This window comes from Girardinichthys multiradiatus, chromosome 13, assembly GCF_021462225.1.
Source record: "Girardinichthys multiradiatus isolate DD_20200921_A chromosome 13, DD_fGirMul_XY1, whole genome shotgun sequence".
Taxonomy (NCBI): Eukaryota; Metazoa; Chordata; class Actinopteri; order Cyprinodontiformes; family Goodeidae; genus Girardinichthys; species Girardinichthys multiradiatus.
The window spans coordinates 35,198,495-35,216,125 of record NC_061806.1 but is presented as its reverse complement, the minus strand read 5'-3'; the positions used below and the strand labels follow the sequence as shown (position 1 = coordinate 35,216,125).

Below are 17,631 nucleotides of genomic sequence, written 5' to 3'. Positions count from 1 at the left end.
CTGGTAAATGGTTTACTGACCATGGTATCACTGTGCTCAATTGGCCTGCCAACTCTCCTGACCTGAACCCCATAGAGAATCTGTGGGATATTGTGAAGAGAACGTTGAGAGACTCAAGACCCAACACTCTGGATGAGCTAAAGGCCGCTATCGAAGCATCCTGGGCCTCCATAAGACCTCAGCAGTGCCACAGGCTGATTGCCTCCATGCCACACCGCATTGAAGCAGTCATTTCTGCAAAAGGATTCCCGACCAAGTATTGAGTGCATAACTGTACATGATTATTTGAAGGTTGACGTTTTTTGTATTAAAAACACTTTTCTTTTATTGGTCGGATGAAATATGCTAATTTTGTGAGATAGGAATTTTGGGTTTTCATGAGCTGTATGCCAAAATCATCCATATTAAGACAATAAAAGACCTGAAATATTTCAGTTAGTGTTCAATGAATCTAAAATATATGAATGTTTAATTTTCATCATGACATTATGGAAAATAATGAACTTTATCACAATATGCTAATATTTTGAGAAGGACCTGTATATCTTTACCAATATCAAAGAAAATTGGATGTCAGTTGACTTGCTAACATATTTTGGGCTGAGTTTGAATATTTCTTGTTCAGCTGCATTGGACTACTTTTAAAATTGTGGTTGTGAAAAATTCCAGCAATCAATACTCAACACCAACATGTCACATCAGATATGCTGAAAGTAAAAGATGGGTGAAGAAAAAACTACATGTTACAACCAAAAATCCGGAATTGCAAAGGGCTCTCTGTCAATTAATGGTTAAGGTTGTTTATAGTTGGCATAGGAAGATTATATATTTATACATGTGGCTTATGCTTTTGCAAATGGCTAGAGTAAAATGAAAGAGGCTGAAGCTCAGTCACTGATTTATTTTAGTCATATTTATTTGTTAATCTCTTTAGGTCAATTCACCTCTTTGCTGGTTTGTACCCATATTGGCCATTTTGTCCCTCCCTTTCTCCATTTTTCTACCCATAAGCAATCAGTTTCCATGTACTTAACCATTGTGTATCAGCTGAATTGTCTCCATAGTTGTGTATTTTGAGAATTTACGAAGAAGAATAATCATACAAATGCTCAAGTCTGGAATGTAAACCCAACTTCATTGTATATTGTCCCCTATTTGACATCATTTCCTAAAAAAAAGTTGGGGAAGGCTGAAACTCCAAGGGTGAAAAATGGCGAAGGTGTGAATTGACTGGAAAAACTACATTTTATTCTGTATGAGTGAACAAGCTGAACGTAGCCCAGAAGGTGTTAGCATGTTTACCATGTTAGCTAGCTGCCTGCTCTGGTCTGAAGATTTATCGTCTTGTATCATAAAGTCACGAAACAGCTCAGTGTTATTACCTCATGACTGTTTTATTATCTGGATGAATTTAATGAAACTAAAAAGATCTTGTTAAGAAAAAGCTAATTAGCATCAACTAGTTAACATTAGTACTGCCTGCTTCAGTTATTTCCAAGTTAATTTATTAAATAAGTAATCATTTCTCATGTTTTCACTAAAACATCAACTTATATATGGTAAATAGAACTTATGGTTGATAAACAACTAATCACAATGTTTTTTTTTAGTCAAGTTAGCCTTTTACCTTTGGCTAATGCTATATTGCTAGCAAGCTAAGGAACGGAGTCAGTTGAACATTAGGCTTGAGGGACAAAACGTAGCTAATTTTCCACTTTAATGTATCAACCTCCTCCATAAAGGTTTTAAAACATTAATTAATTGGCTAAATTCTTGTTAGTTTGGTAACTCTGACAATAAAAAGGCAGAAATTAAGTTAGAAATGTTAGTTTTGGTGGAAAAATGTATGTATGGTTGATGCTTGCTCTAACACAAGTAAATTTGTATGGTCACTACATACCTTTTTATTTCTTTTGCTAGCCATATTTTTGTTCTATTTGTAAATCATTCCAGAAATAATCTGGCCTATGATATAAAGCAAATGTTTCATTCTTTGGACTAACATCCTCTCGCTGGAATAAAGCCAGTGTTTGAAGGTGCTGAAGAGCAACTAATAATCCAATTTTCCTGAATGTTTTTGTTGTTGTTGGTTTAACCACTATTGAAGGAAAAGCACAGATCTGTTGTGAAAGCAGCATCATGTTACCTTCTGCTAACCTTAAGCCTCTTACTTTATACATAGCTGTGACTAAGGTTTACCAGATAAGCAACTGAAATGGCTAACGGTCTTTGTGATCTTTTTTTGTGTGAATATGTATGTTTTCATGTTAAAGAAAAAAAGATGCCTTGATATGTACAGTACATACAAATTTATCAATGCAACTAGAGGGCCGAATGTTTTTGGCCCTCAGAAGTGCTTTTATATCAGATATCTGAACATATCGGGGCGAGTTTTATTACTCAAAATGTACAGAAACTCGCCCCGATAATAAAAACCTTTCATTGCCTTCTTTGTTCCTTTCATCAGCTCTCAAAAGTACTTTAAATGTGAAAAAAACTCTCGGAGTGCATTTATTCTAAATGTTTTGTTTGAAAGGATTCCTTGTTTCTAACTTTCTCTCATGCCACTAAATATATTAAAGACATCTTAGTCAAATCTTATCCGTGTATTTCGACTGAAGTTTGATAAAACGCGAAACTACATAACAGAATGCAAACCTTTCAGGGTATTTTATTACAGAATAGACTGTAATATTACACTGAGGTACCATCATGGTATCACCAAGGCAGCTTGAAACTATGTGCGCAGTTCACGATACTCTGTAGACCACAGTGTACCATTACACTTTAAACTGGGACGGTTTCGTTTAAAATGTTTATGTATGTTCCTCATTTAAAGAATGAACACTGCCTCATTTTAAACCCATTAAGGAAGAAGAGGTTAGATATCTGTTCCAGTTGAGCATAATGAAGTCTGATTAGAATTAGGCAGTGATAAAGATGATGAGCAGCAAGAATACCTGCCAGGAGAAATGAGGATGAGGGCAATGAGGCCATCTAGCATGGTGTAAAAATTAAGGCTGTTTGATTTCTACCCTCTTCTTCGTCGTCAGAGGGATGTAAAACTAGGCTTAATCAATTCCATAAACAGAAGAAAGAGTAATAGTTACATTTACTGCAACCAACATCAGATTTGTCTTTGGTAAATTGTAAGAAATCTAAATATTATGAGACATTAAGCAGTTCTTGTATCGTCCTGGAACAATCCACTGAAATTAAAGTGTTATATTTAAAATGCTTTTACATTTAAAATAGCGTTTACTGCAACCTGTTGCATGTTAATCATGCAGTAAATGTTCACATTTAAAGAAAAAATAAACTACTATATTATGGTACAATGTGACCTACAGGTCAACAAAAACATTACCGTACTTAGATTTCTTTGGGTCATTTTTAGTGCATGTCGAGACTTAAAAACACCCCAGACACTCCCATTTTATTCCTAACTGGCATTAAAACATGTACCACAGAGGATCTTACCCATTTCTCAGGGAATTTTGTGGGATATGTTTATTTTTTCAATGCATGCACTAATTGGACCTTTTCAAAGGCCTGGCTAGTATGAGTGTGTGTCTGAATGCTGTTCCGTCTCTCTGCGATGGACTGGTGACCCGTCCAAGGTCTGCCCCACCTCTCGCCCAATGATTGCTGATCAGAACCAGCCCCTCATGATCAAGAAACCGAAATAACCCAGAAATTACTTTCAGGTTCAGTAATTTATCTCCAAACTTAAAATTAATGTCATCTATTGATTCCAGACACCCAAAGTTAAAGGAAGACTCTTCAAGTAAATGTTTATTAGAGAGACAAACGGAACGGAGAACTTAACATAGATTCTGATTTTATTGACAGTTTGACAAATTCAATAGATCATTAACAGAGTGGCAGCGGTCAAACAGTTAACAGAAAATAGTGAAAGAACATAAATAGAACCAGAAAGCACAGAAGTCACCAATACCTCACAGACACAACATCCGTGGCACTTTGATTTTGGCCATCCGGGTCTCAGTCTGGAAATGTTCAGAACGTCGGGAAAACGAGGAAACCCACCTTCCTCATCTTTCTTTCCCTAAATCTTCCATTAAATCATGTTAGTGGGAAGTAGAAGATATTTTGTGCTTGTTTGGTGTTTCTGTAAGAAATGGTAATAAAGTACAGAAAGACAGGAGCTAAGAACGTTTCATCTGAACTTTCCTACCTGTTTTATATCCCAGCTTGGAAATATCACTCAGATCTTGGTGCTCTTAAATATTTCACTCAGACTGAAACTATGAAAACTGTTTCCGTTAAAAAACACCAATGGTTTGTTTAATGGCTTCCAGCTGTGAAGCCTTAAAAAACCCCAAAAGGGAATGGACCCGAGGCTTTGAATTACAGAATTTTAAAAAGGTAGAAGAAAATAAATTAAGATTTAGCGAATACAGCCGAAGTTTAATCAATATTCTTTTTTAACCTTGTTTCCACAGTAGATTTAAACTCTGACTCAGGGTCAACAGAACCCACAGAATCATCTCATTTCATCATATTTCATGTCAACATTTTCAGCTGCAGACGCCAAACACAGAAAGGCTCGAATTTGAAGTGTAATCTACTAATAAAATTCATTTTAAAATATGATCTACAGTGACAGGTTAATGCTCTTTGCTGCTTAGCAATTTGTTCTCTTTAAATGGAACTTGTGCTGAAGATTTTCAATCCCTGTCAAGCAGTTCTAATTGTGTTTACTGACACCAATGAATCCAAAAGTGGTCTAAAAATGTCAGTAATTCAATTCAAAAAGCAAAACCTATACATAGATATATTATTTACAGATATTTTAAGCATTTAGCTGACGGAAACCCAAAATTCAGTTACTCAGAAGATAAGATCATTACTCAAGATCAATAAAAAAAGAATTTTAATATCAAACTAGTATGTTTGGACCATCATTGTAACAAAGCATAATAATGGAAAGTTGAGTGGAAGGAAAAAAACGTCAACAAATAACTGAGATTTGTGTGGGAAATTCATGTGGCAGGAAGTACAGCTAGAGGCACCACACAGATGTTTCCAGGACATGGGCTACAGCTCTCACTTTCCTTGTGTTAAGCCACTCCAGAACTGGACACAGAATCAGAACATCTTACCTAGGCTAAGTGGAAAAAGGAAAAACACTTGTACAGTCCTTTCTTCAGAGGAACGTGAAGAAAAAAGAAAATGCAACACTGTGTTGACGCATAAATAAACATCCACATCCATAAGCAATTCTGTTAAAAATCGAATCCTGGGTTTTCATTTTAACTTTTTGAAACAAATGGAGATGAGCCTGTGGGTGAGAAACCGACTGGTTAAACCAAGGCTGTATCTGCTGAGGAAACCAGAGTTTAGAGGTGATCCTGTCTGAGCAGCTTTGGTTGAACCTCATTCTCGTAAAAAGTTTTTCTGCGTTAAAAAGAGATTAACGGATTGTTTTTCCCCAGAAGAGGTTTTGTAACTGCAGAGAACGAAATCAGAGCTTATCTGACATCCAACACATCTGAAGGTTTGTTTGGACCGGGTTTAACTTGCATAAAATGCTTCATAACAAGTTAGGAGACAATTAATAAACCTGACAAAAATGTATCTTCATGCTAAATTTGCCAGTTTAAATAAAATCATCTTCTGTCCATGCTGTTATAAGACATCTATTCATTCCTGTTAAAAAACACCACATCTTCCAACTGAATTCAGAACTGTAGGAAACTGGATTTTGGCAAAAGAACAAACAGAAAAACGTTAGGTTTGTGGATTTTACAGCTTTTCTTGGTTATCTATGACAATTAAGTCAGTATTTGAGAGTTTCTGTAGTTTATATGGAATACAATGAGAGAAATGAAGACCTTCCCCTTCAGCTCAACACAGGTTCTGATGTTTTATGAACCGAACAGGAAAATTAAGCACAGCTGTACAGACTGAGGTATTTCCTTACAACACCTGTTTGGTGACATATAAGGTTTTGGGTCAAGTTGTATTAAGTTAGACTAGCTATAGGGTCTAGAGCAAACATCTGAAAATAGTCCAGTGACCCATTTTTATACATTTTGTGCAAGGAAAGCTGACGTAACTGAGTAGTAAGCTTAGAAGTGATGCAATGTGTCAAATATTTCACCTTGATCTCTTAAAGTCAGAGCTGCTGCAAACTGCAAGTTTCCTTCTGCCAGCATCAAACAAATCATCCAGTCCTGGCATCTATGAAAGAGACTCAGAAGAGTCTGATGTTCCAGCTCTGACCACACCTCAGAGTCTGAGCGCCGTTTGGAATCAATGATACAGATAACTCAGAAGGGGGCGCTGCTGCGTAGATCTGCAGGGAAAATTTTACACGCCGTAGCGACTCCCAAACGAATTGGCCTGAAGGTGAGCGAACTGGAACACCAGAGGTATTTTACATTCTTAAGATAAAAGATAATAAGGAGGTCTAACATTCACAATTTCTTTGGTAAGTATATATTAACATTTATAAAACAGAAATTTCATCGTGAAGTAAATTAATTATTTCCGTGGAGGAAGCTATTAAAATCTAGCGTCTTGCAAAAAATATTTATAACCTTGAATGTTTTTACATTTTATCACGTTACAACCACAAGCTTTAATGTGTTTTAATGGAGAGTTTATGTGACAGACCAACACAGAGTGGTGCATAACGGTGAAGCATAAGGACAATCATACATGGCTTTAAAACGTTTTCGCAAAGAAGAATCTGAAATATTTTGTGTGCATTTGTATTCCGCCCCTCTTGTACTCTGATACCCCAAAATAAAATCCAGTGCAGCCATTTAGAAGGCTCCTAATGAGTAAATAAATCATCCAAAAGGACAAAGAGAATGGCTCCACTGCAAACCTACACCGAAATGACCGTCCAACTGAATTGGCAGTCCAGGGGAGGTCAGCATTAAGCCAATGGCTTATGGTAACTCTGGATGAGCTGCAGGGGTCCAGAACTCAGGTGCTAGAAAACTGTTAAGCCGGGCAGTTATTAGTCGCACCATTTCCACACAGAAACATAGTGGTGGCAGCATCATGCTTTCTTCTGCGGTAAAATCCCTGCCACAAGGGATTCACCTGACCACAACCCTACATATACACCCACAGGAGGAGTACAGATCAATTAGTGTGTTAGAATGGCCTAGTCAAAGTGCATCTATGAGAATCTGTGGGTCAATACTTAAAAACTCATCCAATCTGAGTGAGCTATTTTGCAAAAAGGAGTGGGCAAAAGAAAACTGCTGCAATTGCAACAAAAGGAAGTTCTACGACATGAACATTTATGCACGTTTCAGATTATTGTTTTTACTTTTTCGGTCCAACACATAAAATCCCAATAAAATGTCTGGTTCTAAAATGACAAAATGTGAAAAAGTTCAAGGAGTACTGAATACTTTTGCAAGGCACTGAGCCACATCGCATTATATCATGAAAGCTTTGCTAATGATCCTAAGATGTGTTAATGAGCAGGAGACGTTTTTGACAAACAAATGAATCACCGGCCTCGAAAACGTCAGAAAATGTGTTTAAATAAAAATAAAATCCACAGTGCCTTCTGTAAGTGTCTTCCTTTGCTGAAAAAAATATTGCTTCACTTATTTTGAGGAGCTCAATTTAATACAATCTGAAATAAATATCTGACTAAAGGTTTTATATATTGGCATCAGTAAGTTTCCTTTTTTCATTAATCATTAAAAACTGACCATAAGAGCAGCAGTTAGAGAGTTTATACGTAAAGACCTCGGTTACTGCGATAAGCCCTTCATGGAGAGAGGCCGGTTCTCCAGCTGGACCCGCGGGCTCCAACAGACTCCAGTGTTTACGTTTTTCCAGACTGGGGGACACAGACCTGCTGGACGAAAGCAGCCGGGTTTGGCATCGAGCTAACGGACACGCCAGACTCCCGAGAGGACCCAGGCGTTAAACAGGAAGCGTTTATAGGACGACGCAGTCCGAGTCCTTCTCTTTTCTTCTGGCTTGCTGCGATCCCTGACCTCTGACCTGGAGACAACAAAGACAACATGGTCACAACAGCCGCAGATATTAATGGAGAGTGAGGTGGAGTCCTTCTTTGTCAAACCTGTCTCAGAGCCACAGATTGTAAAGTGAAGCAACTATGAAGTTAGTCTATAAAATGGAGTTAAAAAACCCCCAGAATGCTCATTTAAAAAGCATTTATTTCATGTTATTATATTGAGATTTACTTTTACTTTTGGGAAGCTTAGATTTCAAGCACTAAAACAATTCATCCAAATACATTTCTCTGGTTTTGGCCCACATTTGTTCCCGAAAAAATAACCTTTGTCATCAGACAGCTGAGAATCTGCTGATAATCCTCACATGTATCCAAAAAATAAAATGACCCTCAGTGTATATTTGGGCATACAAGCTGTTTGTTATTTCATCTTTTCACCATGGCAACAGAAGAGTTTGAAGGCATCCGTGAGGAACATTAATATGACATTCATCACCATGTTGTGTGGTGTCTGACCAGCACAGCTGTGTTACCTGCCGTGGTGTCTGCGTTGATCCCGGCTGCTGCTGCTGCTGAGGCTGCTGGAATTGCTGCTGCTGCTGGTACTCCTCCTGCTGGAGCTGCCGGGCCAATTCCAAGTCACTAAGAGGTCCAGGAGCACCTTCCTGCTGCTGCTGCAAAGAAACTGCTACAAGGTAGTCCTGAAACAAAATAAACCAATAAAAATAAGCCGTGAAGCATTACTGGCAAATCCTGTCAGCCGGAGTCGGCACCTGGTCGATCTGCCTCTGCTGCTCCTGGCTGCTAGCCGGCAGGTGGGTGATGGCCGGAGATCTCTCAGGAGGAAGGCACAATCTGAAGTCGGAGTTGCAGAAGTTTCCGTCTCCTTCAACGTTATGAAGAGACTCCCAGACCATGCTCTCTTCCTGCAGGAAGCCCTGATCTGTCACAAGAAGGTACAGGTGATCCTGAAAGAGGACAGAGAAACTTAAGATATATGCTGTTAGATCATTAACATACCTCAGGTGTGTCTCCCCCTTGTGTTGCATGGTGGTACAGCAGGGTGTGTGTTTCCTCCTCACCTTGTGTTTGATCATCGTACTGAAGTGGTTGTTCCTGAAGAACACGGAGATCTCCCCTTCTTTGGCCGTCGTGTTGAGCTCACACAGACCGTGATATGAAAGCTGAGTGGCTGTAGACTCCAGAAACTGCTCCGCCACTAGACCTACAAGTCACACAAACACAAATGTACATAACACACAGAACTATCAATTAGAGAGATATTTAAACTATTTGCAAATCTGGATCAAGTGCAAAAATGACAGCAAGCCAGTTACCCCAAGCCATTCGCTCTGTATCTTTGTCAGTTTGGGACTCAGTGAATGTGTGAATGGGTCTCTGCTTGGATCATATCACATTAAGCCCTACAGCTGCTGTCCTAACATGCCTCTTCAGGCCTGTGTGAGCTTACTGGATGGTTTATGTTTGTAGGGGTTTTACCTTCACTGACTCTGCTGCTGTCTGCAGAGTGCTTGCAGTCAATGATTTTCTCCACCAGCTGGTTGTAACTCAGTTTCCCCACAGCAGCCACCATCTCTGGACTCTAAAACACACACAAAGCAGACAAACAGAGTACGGTTCATTAACCAAATGAATCCAGAAACAGGTTCTGCTTTTATTCTTGCTTTGACACGTCATATAATAATATAATTCACAGCAAATGTAAACTGATGTTTCCAGGTGAGCTTACGGTTGACTACCAGTTAATGCGTTACCTGTGGGTCTACCAGCCAGCCATGGTACAGTGGGATGTTCAGCAGGTCAAACACGATGCACTCCGGTGTGTATTCGAAGTCTGTGACTCCTGTGAAGCGAACATTAACATCAAGGCCCGTGGACAGCTTTGGAAGCACCGCCATGGCATCGCTCATGTTCTGCAGACACAAAGCTGCCAATTAGTTCATCGAAATTATTGTTCCAGGTCAACATTAGGGGCGTCTCAAACCAAGAAAAACCTTGGAAAATAAATACAAGGATCAAAACAATGCTGTTCCGTAGATGGTCTGAAAGTTCACTCAACGAGGAAGAAGCCATTAGTCTAAAAAAGCTGGATTACAATTTCAAACGCACTTAGGGGCGAAGAATTGTTTTTCTCCAAGGACAGGTTCTGTTGTGTGATGAAACTAAAATTCTAATTTTGACCATATTGAACAGTACAGCGGTGGCAGCATCATGCTGGTGGGGGGACGGATGCTGCAGGAGAGACTGGTGCACTTCACAAAATAAATGGCATCTGGAGGAAAGAACAGTGTGTGCAAATACTGAAGAAACAACTCAGGCAGGGAAGTTAAAGCTTTGAAACAAACGGGTCTTCCAAATGGACAATGACCCTGATCATACGGTCGAATGAGCTACAAAATGACTTAAAGACACCAAGGTCAGACGCCATCGCAATGTCCTGATCTACAGACCATAGGACATTTGTGAGCAGAAATTGTGTAAGGCGGCCCACAATCCTGACTCAGTTACGTCCGGTATGTCAGGAGGAATGGGCCATAACTCCAGAAAACTGTTCAGAGAAACTTATGAAAAGATACCCAAAACGCTTGACCTCCTCAAAATACTAGGGGAATGAATGTAAACTTCTGCTTTCCCTAAAACGGCCGTGGCTGTTTGAGGGAGAGGAAGTGACGTTGAATCCATCTACGCTGCAGTCAGAGTACTACCTGGGCCGCCCCGCGTTCTGTACTTATATGATGAAAAAGAATTTAACAGTTTACTCGGTTGTCACGGTTTTGCTCTAATTTTCCCCTTTATTTTACAGGTTTGCAAATTTGAAACATTTTGGGGCTAACCTGTTTAAGATGAAAAGAAAAGTTCTTTTGAATCAACAGATCAAAAAAAATGTTCTGCTTGTTTTTGATGCTTGTATTGATGTGTGTGTTTGTACCTGTTGGAAGTTGAGCTCCATGCCATTCGCCTTCTCTCTGGGAGTGACTGATAAAACACATTCCCCTACACAACGCACACACACCCACACACACAGGTCAGAAATTTCAGGGTCACAACTCATGTCTGTCCCCAGTCTTACATTTTTTTCTTAAGTTCAAACCCAGACGTCTAAGCAGCAGCATACAGCTCATATTTTATAAGCTACAACAATCAACATGGAACCAAGCAGACAGTCGCCGTATTATTTCTCTGCACATTTCACATAAAACCAGAGAGCGAAGTAGGTTCTCACCCAGGTGAGCCATCAGCTCCTCAGTGGTGACCACTTCAGTCTGAGCAGGAAGCTTTGCCTAAAGAGACAAACACAAAACAAACCGAAAAGTAACGATGCTTTCAAAGGTATGACTAAACCACCACCTAAGCCAGATTTATTATGTAGGTTCTGATGCAGGACCTCCGCTCATATGTAGCAAACCTATCAAATTGATGACCATTCAGGTAAAATTAGGAGTTTCCGATAAAAGCTGAGAGTTTATCCTCTGAATTTTTTCTTGTTTTTATATTTATTGTTTGTTCTAAGAAAGAAAGAGGACTTTTAGGAACAGTCCACTTCATAAAATGCCAGAAAACCACCACTGTTTGGAGGCACATAGAAAAACTGAGACAATGAACTCTACAATTAATAAAAGTTCACATAAAATGAGAACCTGAAACAAACAACACAGCTTATTAGTTCAAAATTTATACCAGACTTAACTATTATGAACAAAATGTGTTACTAATATAACATTGTATCACGACTGACTTCATTTTTGTTCAAACTATGTCCAGTTCTTATTGTTTAGGACCTTGGCACTGTTGATTGTCAAATAATTATTTGATTTACCTTCCAGCGCAGGAAGAGTGTGTTCATAATGGCCAGCAGGGGGCAGGGTCCGTTCTCGCTCTGAGTGATGATGGGGGTCTTCTTCTCCTTCCATGTGATCCATTTCACCAGGTAATATGCTGGCATGGAGGGTCCGGACTCCGTGGCCCCAGGGGCTGCAGCAGCAGCAGCCGCAGCAACAGCTCCTCCTATGGTCAGGATTAATAACTACAGTTACACTCAGGTATCAAGACAGCCTGAACTAACGTCAAGCTGAAACCCTGTCCAGTCATCCATGAACATTACAAGAACAAACCAAGTATTGGCTGTAAAACATCTACGAAACGTTGACGAGAACAACAAAACAAGCTTATTTTCTGTAACTCTTTACAACACACCAGTTTAAGTTTCTGCCATCGATTTATAATTTTTAATCAACATTTTGACACCTAGATTAGAAATTACAAAGTTTTTTATGTGGTGCCTTTGATGCGTGAAAGAACCTTCAAAGTTTTTTTTTCAACTTTGATAAGGCCTTTTCTCTGTAATATTAACACACATCTCGCAGATAAAGATAGCCTGAACCTTGAAAGAAAACTGATTTGCGTCAGACAGCTGCAGACTTGCAAGCAAACAAATACATTTTGCACAGTCCCTATAACAGCCTCCATGACAATTAAACCCTGAGGGATAACCTCACCTGCTGCTTCCAGGGCCCCATCTGCTTTCAGACCGGGAGCCTCGACCGACGGAGAGCTGCCCTCAACACCTGGAGCAGAGTAGGTTGATGACAAGCCGTCCTCGATGTCCAGAGAGTTTCCTGTGGTCGTGACTCCATCTGAAAGCTCCAGACTGGGAATGGAGAAGGACGCAGAGTCGGTGGATTCCCGCTGATCATCCGAGTCTGCTGCTGTCATCCCCGAGGAGCTCTCCTCCAGGTCCAGGTCCGGAGCTGTAAAACGGAAAGAGAGATATTCTTCTTCGGGTTACATCTGCTTTAAGTATTACAAAGGCTACAGAAAGAATCAAGAAGGGAGTTTCACCATTTCATCAAAGGATTCATTCTGACATCCCCATAAATCTCAATTATTTAACACAGAAATAAAATGTTCTGACTGCTTGTTGAAGCTGAAATCTTCCCGTAAATACCAGTAAGACACACAGACTGGTTAACACTTTTATGATATGATTAGAAATAGACAGTTTGATCTTGATCACATCTTTTCATATAATTATGACGTTAGAAATGTTAACAGAATCCAGGTATTAGTGATTTAAATGCTGCATCACAAATGTAGCAACAGGCAAAAATCTACAGAAACAGGAAACAAAAGGGAAAAAAAATCATCATAAATTCAACAGCAACTTATAATCTATTCTTACCTGAAGTTACATTTAGAAAATATTTATAAGAGCCACAAAAGTGTCAAAAATCTGTTGTTTGAATCCAAATGAAATTTCATGTAATATTTCACCTCGTGTTTTTGTTACATTAAAAGTATGTCTTACAAGTAGAATCACATACTCATCAATGTACACCAACAATGTACCTCCACCTGGCTTCTTTGAAGCTAATGTTATTTAACCATATTTTAAGTAGCACAGTAATTGAAATATTATGCAGATAGAAGTTTTTGTTCCTGTTTTGCTGAGATTCTCTGTTGGCCTGCAGCCGCTCGCATCCAGTAAAAACAAAGGCTCATTGAAGTCTTTTTCTGCTCGGCTCTGTCTCAGCTTTCTGAATGTTAACCAGCTGGACCTCAGCTGTACAAAATACAACAAACCAGTCGTGTATACTTCAATGTTCCACTTACAGTTAGAGACAGACTTTTAATGGCTGCTTGACACAAACAGATTTCCCACTATCATGGCATAATAGTTTTAGCCACTTATTTCATGCTAACTTTAAAAAGGTCTTAATTTATTAATGTTTGTATGCATCGTTTTAATTTCAGTTACTACAGACAAATTAAGGTTTTAATTCTTTTATTTTCAAGAATTTGATCATTGCATATTGTTGAATGTTAGCAAACCATTAATCATTTATAAAATGTCATCAAGTTTGTAATGATAACAGCCCTTTCCACCAACAAGAGTATGTTATGCAGCATGAAGGCTAAAAGTCCAGAGAAGTGTGTTAATGAGTAGCGAGCGACATATTAACTCCTGATAAACCATTTTATTTCAGCTAAGGAAAAACAAGCCAATCCTGGATTTGGTGACCTCTTACCTGACTCTCCTTCTCTGCCTGGTCCACTTTCAGCCTTAATGTGTCTGAGCTGAACTGACAGAGTTTCATCCTCTGTTGTAGCGATGGTCAGCGTCTCGTTTTCAGACAGACTTGGCGATGACTCGGGTGGCGTGGGCGTGGCCTCTTCATCCTCCTCTGGTGCTCTGGTGGGAAGAGGTCTGTCGGCTTTACTGCTGCTGTTTGGGACTTTAGCCCCTTGGTCTGACCCACCAGTAGTCATAGTGACATTAGTTACTTTGGAGAGGCTCGGCTCCTCTTTGCTGCGTCCAATCAGCAGGTTTGTTGGAGCGGCTGGCTGCGAGCTGGATTCTGCCATGATCAGCAAAACTGACGGATGCTGACGAAACAAGATGCACCAGCTGCACAAAGACCTAGGCTATCACTTCCCTTATGCTAAGGACAGGTTTTAAAGAATAAATAAATTTACATAGCCCTTCGTGAGATCAAAACATCGTTAGGCGTTAGGTACCCGATTTAAGTTTTAGATGAGGTTCTGTTGGTTGTGAGGACAGCCTGAGCTTCAGAAACCCACAAGAACTCTGTCAATGTGCCCAAACTCTGCTGAAGGCTTCAGAAAACAACAGCATTTTTATCTTTAAAATATTCATCCATTCAGTTTGAGACGCAGCTCAGGCACTCATCTTGAGATGAAGAATGTAAACTTGAGAACAGAAAGGCCAAATAAAGTATGTCCTCTCAGTTTACGACACAGGATTACAAAGGAACAGAGGGTTTTCTGAATCTTCATTCAGCAGACGTCCAGTCAGACCTGAAAAGACAAATAAAACAAAGACCTCTTTGTGGTCACTATAAGAGTCTTTGTGGTCATTTCTGTTTTGTTCATTTATATTTCTGTTTTGACTTTGAGTAATTGTGCTCTGCGGGATTCGGACCTCTCAAGTCATCAGTCTTTCCAGTAATAAACCCTCACCGCTTTCCTGAGAACTCATATTTATCTGAACACCAGACTAGTGTTGATGCTGCCAGGAAGTATTTTATTATCATGACTCTATACCTGCAGTTTCTGCTCGAGTCGCTTAACTGGTGATTACTGGCTCCGCCGTCATCTCAAAAAACAGCATTTTAATGACCATACCGAACAAATGTACTGTAATAACATATAGAGAGACAACATAATCTGTCATCTATCTTTTCCATCCTTGTAGTCAACAAAGACGGTTATTGTTTAGGTTTTGGTCAAATATATATCTTCAGAATGTGCTGATATATATATATCAGCACATTCCTTACTAGCCCACAAAAGGTCCATATTTCATCAAATAAGCTGGCCCGATATACAAGCAAACTGTACAACAACCCAGGTTACCTGCGTGCCTGAGGGAATGTTGATTAATGCATCAGTTGCACAAAACCTTCATACTTTGAAAGTTGTGTCAACACAGTCAAAATATAAAGCTCATGTGATCATTTCTCCTGCGTGTGTGAGCTGGGAAAAGAAACACACAATGACTCTAAGCAGATTGGTGAGTGTTTCCTGATGAAGAAACCGGTGTGGACCATTTCTAACAACGCTCCAGGACCCCAAGTTTGTACTTTACTATTGTCACATTGTTGTTATAATAATGAAATAAAATATGATCTTTCTGATAGTGTCTCTATGAACTCACCCTGCTGGCAAACACTTTGCACTATATTTAACTCATCCCACAGCACTCTGCATCACCTCTTACCCGGTGATTCACCCAGCATTAACTTTCATTCTGTGGTTGTTTGCGAGCACAACATAAACAGGAGGTCATTGCTGCATGACAGGTTTAACCGGAGGTGGGCCTGCGGTGACGTTCTGGTCGGGGCCTCATACAACACTGGGCCGGCTCTAGCTGAAAACGCATAACATTCATCAACGATTGCTTGCTGGAGGTTTTAGTCAGACATCTAAAATAAAAATGGTTTAAGCTTTTTTTGGTTTCAGCATTTCACAGGTTTCCATAAAAAATGAGGGGCATAAATTACCCCAGAATGTCAGCTTTTGTAATTCTGCAGGTGTCTTAAAGTTCAACCCTCCTACATGATGTTGGCACCAGTTAACAGTTCTTTTGGACGAACTTGTTATGGCGTTCAACTCTTTTGAAAATGTTGCTAAATATCTGCTGTCAATCTTGCCACACCTTGAATTGCATTACTAGAGACTTGTTATAGTTCAGAAGCTTATAGCAGATGAAACAGGGAAGTAAACGTATGGGATTATCTGATGTAGGAAACCGAGTTGTTTTTTTTTTTTTTTAAACTAAACTGAAATCCATCTCTGACAACAGTCATTAGTCAGCAAAACGACTGCTTAAGTTTCCCAGAATGCTCCTTAGTCAGATAAGAAAGCCCAGCTTCTCAGCGTCACCTTCATTAAAACACATTTAGCAGCCAAAACGTCCCTCTGAAACAGTTTGTTTCAAACTCTGACAGCATTAGATTAACAGCAGCGTTTTCAAACTAGCCTCACCTCAAAAGGAACCTGCTTCAGCCTTGTAACGTCCGTCCTGCTGATGCCTCATCATCAGTAAGCAGCTTTTTGACACAACTCCCTGCGTTAGCAAACCTGCAGCTAGCTCTCTGGGCTAACTAAGCTAACATAGCTATTAGTAAGGCAAAACCTAAACTAATAGTGTGGAAAGTGTAAAAATACGATTCTGATCTCTGCTGCCGCTTTTAAAAAGAGGAGGATATTTTAAAAGCCTTACCTTTTAAGCATCGACCGCGTCTCAATGATCTGCGTTGGTGATAGCTGTTGAACAGGCATGCTAGCTGTTTACATTCCTCTCCGACAAGCCCCGCCCATCCCAACGTACCAACGGATAAGTGACACGTCACAGCCCGTGACGGCCGTCTGGCTCGCCTGACCAAAAGTTTTGTTGGTAAAATACGGACTTAGCGTAGATAAGTGTTTGTGCTCAGAACAGCAACGACTGTAACTTCTCCAGCGACTAAAGGCGGCCATTTGTCAACTGATGCTGCGTTTTGTTTTCACCTGCTGAAAAACATGGTTCCTAAAATTATTCAAACCAGATGTATCTTTAGTTTGGAGTTCCATATTTATCTTTCTAGATGTATGCCGCTGGGTAAAATATCAGAAATTGTAAGATATTTCGTGCACTTTTTTATATGATTAAAAAAAAAATCCTTTAACATTTTTTTTATATGAGTTATATTGTGCCAGAAGTTCCTGGGTACGAATCCTGAGTTCTGAATTATATCTGCATGGAGGTTTCATACGCATGCAGTGCAAATTTTCCTTAGGTATCAATGTGTGTGAACAAGGTTGTCTGTCCCCTGTGTTGCCCTGTGATGGACTGGTGAACTGGCCATGGTGTAACCCGGCTCTTGCCCAAAGACCACTGGAGATAGGCACATTAGTGGAGACGCAAAACTGTAAAACCATCTACAAGAAGGGACAGAGCAGACTGTACTTCTTGAGAAAGTTTAGGTCCTTCGGTCTTTGCAGCAAGATGCTGCATGTCTTCTGTATGTCTTGTGGAGAGTGTGTTCTCTTCTGCCATCATCTGCTGGTGAAGCAGCATCAGAACCAGGGACTTAAAAAAACTCAACAAGCTGATAATAGAAGGCTGGCTC

General features: G+C 39.7%; 1 protein-coding gene across 1 annotated transcript; it reads right to left on the bottom strand.

The window, feature by feature from the left end:
* Positions 1–3,824: 3,824 nt before the first annotated feature.
* Positions 3,825–16,862, bottom strand: mindy1 (MINDY lysine 48 deubiquitinase 1). The gene is made up of 12 exons (XM_047383418.1): positions 16,743–16,862; positions 14,026–14,815; positions 12,496–12,747; positions 11,817–12,004; positions 11,223–11,280; positions 10,929–10,993; positions 9,754–9,912; positions 9,479–9,581; positions 9,061–9,203; positions 8,752–8,946; positions 8,512–8,679; positions 3,825–8,004 (listed from the first exon to the last, which is right to left on the bottom strand). The coding sequence occupies exons 2-12, from the start codon at positions 14,360–14,362 to the stop codon at positions 7,939–7,941; spliced, it is 1,734 nt and encodes a 577-aa protein (XP_047239374.1). The 5' UTR covers positions 14,363–14,815; positions 16,743–16,862; the 3' UTR covers positions 3,825–7,938.
* Positions 16,863–17,631: the final 769 nt, after the last annotated feature.